At 33.4% G+C, this 6098-nt stretch overlaps 1 protein-coding gene across 2 annotated transcripts; it reads left to right on the top strand.

Moving 5' to 3' along the window:
- The first annotated feature begins 427 nt into the window (after positions 1-427).
- Positions 428-1955, top strand: LOC131054544 (early nodulin-75). Of its 2 annotated transcripts, XM_057989079.2 has the most exons (4): positions 428-1073; positions 1125-1284; positions 1377-1448; positions 1529-1955. In XM_057989079.2, exons 1-4 carry the CDS (start codon positions 510-512, stop codon positions 1828-1830), a joined length of 1098 nt encoding a protein of 365 aa, XP_057845062.1. In that variant the 5' UTR covers positions 428-509; the 3' UTR covers positions 1831-1955. The 2 variants fall into 2 exon arrangements, with proteins under 2 accessions (XP_057845062.1, XP_057845061.1); XM_057989078.2 differs by having other exon boundaries at positions 428-1284; positions 1529-1952.
- The last annotated feature ends 4143 nt before the right edge of the window (positions 1956-6098 follow it).

Here is a 6098-nt window from a genome sequence, read left to right as displayed (position 1 = left end):
AGACAGCCCCCGCTAATTGCGCATGCAACAGAAAATGTGAGGGGAATGAGTCCTCTCACTGGAAAATGGACAAAAAGTTAAAAGATGATGGAAAATGGGAAGGTGCAGAGAAGTGGAACGATTCAAAGATTTGACTGTACCGAGCAAGCAATTTTTTCTTAGTCAATTGGATGTCTGCCGTGCCGTGTTCGTCCAGTTTTTGCTTTCACAATAATTTGGCCAGAAATGTCAAGGAGACGTGTGGGCCACCGTACGCGGAATCTCATATTTCTCAGAACAAACGACGAAAATGCTGAGACTGCGAAAAGTTTAAGCGAGAACGTGGCCTCTTTAAGGCTTTAGATAAAGTTTAAGCGAGAACGTGGCCTCTTTAAGGCTTTAGATAAAGTTTAAGCGAGTACGTGGCTTTACATACTATTCTGTAGGTGCCCTGGCATTATTAAATTTAATACATAGCAGGAGTAGCAAGAGCAGGAGCAGGAGCAGGAACAAGAGCATAAGAGAGAAAGATGGATGACCCAACGGCGGATCCAGACTTTGAGGAGGACGCAGATTCTCCAGAGTATCTGCTGCCACCTCAAATTCCTGACACTCAGCCTCAGACAGAATGTGTGCAGCGGCCGCCACCTCAAAATCCCTCCACTGACCCCCAAACACAATATGTGCAGCCCCCGACAGCTCAAAATCCCTACACTGCGCCTCAGACTCAATATCATGTGCCTCAAAATCCCTGCAATGACCCTCAGATTCAACATGTGCAGCCACCACTGTCTCAAAATCTGTATGCTGATCTTCAGGTACGATACGTGCAGTCATCAGCCTCTCAAGACCCCTACATGGAGCCTCGAGAACAATATGTGCAGCGGCCGCCATCCCAAAATCCTCATGATGAACCTCAAGTACAGCATGTGCAACGGCGGCCACAACAAAATTTCCATGCTGAACCTCATCATATGCAGCACGTGCAGCCACCACAGCCTCAGGTACAGCATGTGCAACGTCGGCCGCCACCACAAAATCCCCATGCTCAATCTCATGTACACTATATGCAAAATCCCCACGCTGAACCTCAGGTACAATATGTGCAGCCGTTGCCGACTCAAAATCCCCACGCTGAACCTCAGGTACAATACGTGCAGCCGCCGCCTCGAAACCCCAACGTTCAGTTTGGAAATGTTATATACGTTCAGGCACCGCCACATGCTTCTCTTCAACAAGGCGGACATAATATTCCTGCACTCTGGGCCTCTAGCCTATACTCCTGCACGGAAGACCCTGCCAACTGTATAACTATCTATTTATTTCCCTCCTCTCATCTCTCATATGATTTATATAGCAACGTCAAAAATAATAATGAAAATGTTATGTGACTGCAGGTTGCCTCACATTACTGTGCCCCTGCATCACTTTCGGGCAGATAGCGGAAATAGTGGACGAGAATTCTCCATGTAAGACTTTCATTACCTAATTATATTGTCAATCTTACCAAACAATTTATATTTATTGGATGTTATAATTGAATGGAAAGGCTGGATGGTTGAACTTGTTGCAACATGCATTGTGAGCGGACGGATCCATGGGCTCCTTTGTTTGGCGGGGATTGCGTTCTCAGCGTTCTTTGGTTTGCCTCTTTTTTGGGGATTTGCATGGTGCTATTCATGCACCCACCGAAACAAGATGCGGGTCAAATATAACTTGGCAGAGACCCCCTGCGCAGATTGTCTAGTCCATTCTTTTGTGAGCCACGCGCGTTGTGCCAGGAATATAAAGAGCTCAAACATAGAGGATATGACCCTGCTCTCGGTAATGCATTTGTATGACCAGATGTAATTATAATATTTGTTATAATAATTGTTCTAAGAGGTCAAAGGATTGAATAGTAACTCACTGCTTAGAGGGGTTATTATTTCATTCACATGTTAAAAAATACTGGTGATATCATAAATGGATACTAAAGAATTTTTTATAGATAAAAATTTATATTCTGTATTTTAATATCTTTATTTCACATTGTTTTTAGTATTGCTATAAGATTTTATTTTTATTGTACGAATCGAGTTTTATCATGAATTCATCTGAAATTGATTTATTCATTTTTTAGATTGAGATTGGTTTAATCTTATAGAATTTTTGTATCACTACATGGCACCTTCTATTAATCCAATCATGAAAAAATGATCCCACCACTCATTTCATTTATGTTTGATCAAAGCATTTACACATTTTAATTAGTGTTTTCATATGAGTTTTGAAATATTAAAGTTTATATATATGATGAATTTAGTTTGTTACAGGTAGTTTGATGAATTCATAGGAATCCAATGTTTTATAAGTATATGTAGTATGTACATTTAAATTGTAAAATTTTATATGAACTTAATATTATTATTTGAGTTTATAATTATACAATTATGATCAGTTCTCTAGTGATTAATCATATTCTCATATAGTTGAAAGGATAAAAAAGAAAAATGAATATGGTGTAGGAAAAGTTTATGTGGCATTATGAGGTGTAAGGAAAACACTTATATACAATTGAGAGTGTTTTTTTGAATTTGTTTATCTCTTTATACATAGCCTGTCCCAAATTGAAGTATGTTAAGTGACCAACTAGTAGCATTTAGTACATAGTTCTACCAATTTTGCTATTTTTTATTTGGATTGAAGTCTTAAATATTTACCTTCAATGTGAAGTATTCCACTAGAGTGCATTAGAATACAACATCCATGTTAAATTAATCCTAAATGATGGCCTCAATGCGTGCACATTTACTTTCCTAGAACGACAAAAATTCAAAAATTTAAATAGTTAAAGCCTCTATTTCTACAAATACCTTCTTCTTGTGTTCCTATTTGTATAGATGCCTCTAATTGAATTGCAAAAGAAAATTATTATTTGATTTTACATTGAAGATCAAGGATGCAAATTTTTATGAAATATTTTTTTGATGGGATTTGTTGGTTAATATATTACTTTTTCTACATTAAAAAAGCTCACAACTCAATTTTTTTAATTGATTCTTTCACTACTAAGGGTACCTCCAAATCCTTGCATGCAACATTAATTGGATAAATTGTTATATGGTTATATTGGAGGTTGGTGAGCATTAAAGGCTAAAGAATTTTCATCATCTCAAGTTAGCTTCTCACTTGAAGATAGTGCTTTATATCAAAGGCATACATATATTATTTTTCCATGTATTATTTTCTTTGGATTCTTATTGTATTAAATAATGCATTTATCATAAAGCGCTTTTTTTAAGACGAGAAGAGATTTGGTCCAAACTTTATATAGATTATTGCCTAGATAGTTTAGAATTATAAGGATCTTGGAAATTATAACCTTATTAGGTCATGAGATAACACAATTGAACACTACAGATGTTGAAAGATATGCTTTTATGTCCAATAATTTAAGAAATATATGATTTTGAAGCTTGGGGAAGTAGTAATCAAGGAATATGAGAATTTATCTTGAGAGGTACACCTTGAGAGTTATGAGGTAACTTGATGGAGTTCTACCTAATCTAAAAAAATAGTATTGAAAAAAAAATCTAGATAATATGTATTTATATTATTTTAATTAACATGTTTTGTTGCATGTAATGTGAATCTTAAGGAGGTTGCTAGAATATTAAGGGTTATATTTGTAATAAATTCACCTTAATGATTGATGTTAGTATTAAAATATTTATTTAATCAAGAATGTTAGTGAAAGAAATAAAATTAAAAATTAAAAAAAAAAAGAAATTAAAAGGATAAACATAAATCAAATCTAATCAATTAGCTTCAATGCAAATCTCAAATAAATGTTGATTCACTTGGTAGTAATGTAGATGCAACCCAGTTTAACATAACACTATATATGATTGAATTAATTTTAATGGAGTTTATGTGCATAAAGAATTATGAAATAAAAAAGATGAGACAATTATGGTATTTATAAATAGTTTGAGAAAAATGAAATGTATTTAGATCTTAGACGTAAGCTAACTAAACTAAGTATATATGAAGTCAAATCAATATAAATTTAAAATTTACCATTTCAAATTCATCAAGGATAATAAAAAAATACTTAATTTAATAAATAGATAAATGGGAATGAAACATTTCTAATTTGAATATAGATTTAACGTATTACGGTATTTTTTGATGAGGAGTTAATAATTTGAGGATTGAGTTAATTAGTGAAAAATAAAAAAATCATTTATTTATTAAAAATGGATAATAGGCAATTTTAATAATATTTATAGCTCTTAAAGTAAATAATTAATTAAAAATATGTATAAACATACTAAGGGGTAGTGCAATGAGTAGATTAAAAGTAGGGGTGTGATATAGTGGAAGAAAAAAATGGAGAATAGAAGCATAATGGTAGATGGTTAGGCATAGCTATTGGCTTGAACAATCTACATGGTTAGGGTTCTAATCCTTATAGCCTACCAAATGAATTTTAAATGTGCTCTCTTCCTCTTTCCTCCCAAGTTCTTGTAACCCCCATCATGGTGAACAAACCCCAATTATCATTGTTTATCATTATGAATTGCAAGAATTGTATGATTCCTTACTATCAACACAAAACATTTTGCGAGGACAAAATCATCAAAGAAGACCCTATGTCCTCTCCAAATAGTATGGCATGATATTTTGATGATGATAATGATCATGCCCTTTATACCAAATTAGATCCCTCTATTGGAGTGGATAGTGAACACCACAACTCCCTAAAATCACTTACAACCAAAAAACCTATCACGTTTGAAGAGAAGAATCCATGGTTATATGCTATGTAGCCTTGTAAGAAAATTTATCTAAGAGAGAACTTGATATTGATATTAACTTGGATAGAGTATAATAAATACAACCAATGCTTATAAAAGTATAAAGATAAATCTCTAGATCTAACATAATTGAGGATTAAATCAGAACATGAAAAGTTTCCACATCCTCTATAATGAGAGAAAATCACCTATAATTAGCTCGATATAATAATAGAAATAAATCCTAAGTTTAGCTTTAGTTTAATAAAGTAATAAGCAACCTAAGTAACTAATGATTGCTTTATTACTTAATTTTCTTAGATCAACTTAGAGAGAAGCTAAAAAACTAATGATGAATGTAAAGATGGATGCATGGATCCATGAGTGGATGCATCCTAGCTATGATTCCCAATGAGGTACCCATGTACATGAATCTCTCATAACTAGAGAAAAGGGAGAAAGCTGCATAAGAATAAATCCTCTCCAAGAGAGAAAATAAAATAAATACACTAGTGCAAGAAGGATATGAGGACTCTATGTAAACCATTAAGGATATATTCAGCCACATAATTATAATAGATTTTTTCCCCATAAGAGAGAGAAAATGAGGATAAGAATCCCCCATAAATAAGTATCTCATGTGCCAAAGAAGAAAACCTTAACACATAATGCAATCAACTACTCACAAATAATATTTCTCCCCTTAGGAAGAAACAAATTCAGTAGTGATTATAGAAGTAACTCTAATGAATTAGAAGATTCAAGAATCCAAATCTAAATGATATGTGCCTCTAAAAGTTGCTCAAATTTTCTCATGTCAAAATGAGATAGTGGGAATCCATAAACCTTCAAGGATTAATGTAAAACAAGATCCAAAGGAGATGAAGATGGGTTGACAACACTAATGTGGCTAACATGAAAGAGGAAATGAATATCCTCAAGATAATTCTCTAAGTATACAATCTAAGACTCCACAAACAAGTATATATGGCTAAAAGATATGAATCTCAATTAGCTATTTCTGGAAGTGATGAAGATGTATAGATAATATAAGGATGATGTGTCTATCAATCTAAAAGAGGATATGAATGTCCTTATAATAATCCTCCATATCAACATTAGAATAAATAACTCCTATAACATGGCCAATAATGATAACCTAAACTCATCTACCCCCTAGTGTGGTTTGTTTATATACGAACCCATACAATTAAGGCAAAATATTTATCCACTTGAGATGTGTTATGATACCATTTTGCCAAGACTCATAATTATCCTCTCCTAGGATAACAAAATAAGGATGAATATAAAAACATATGATAAATCATTGAAATTATT

The sequence above is a fragment of the Cryptomeria japonica genome, chromosome 10 (assembly GCF_030272615.1).
Source record: "Cryptomeria japonica chromosome 10, Sugi_1.0, whole genome shotgun sequence".
Classification (NCBI taxonomy): domain Eukaryota; kingdom Viridiplantae; phylum Streptophyta; class Pinopsida; order Cupressales; family Cupressaceae; genus Cryptomeria; species Cryptomeria japonica.
This window is presented reverse-complemented; position numbering and strand designations above follow the sequence as displayed.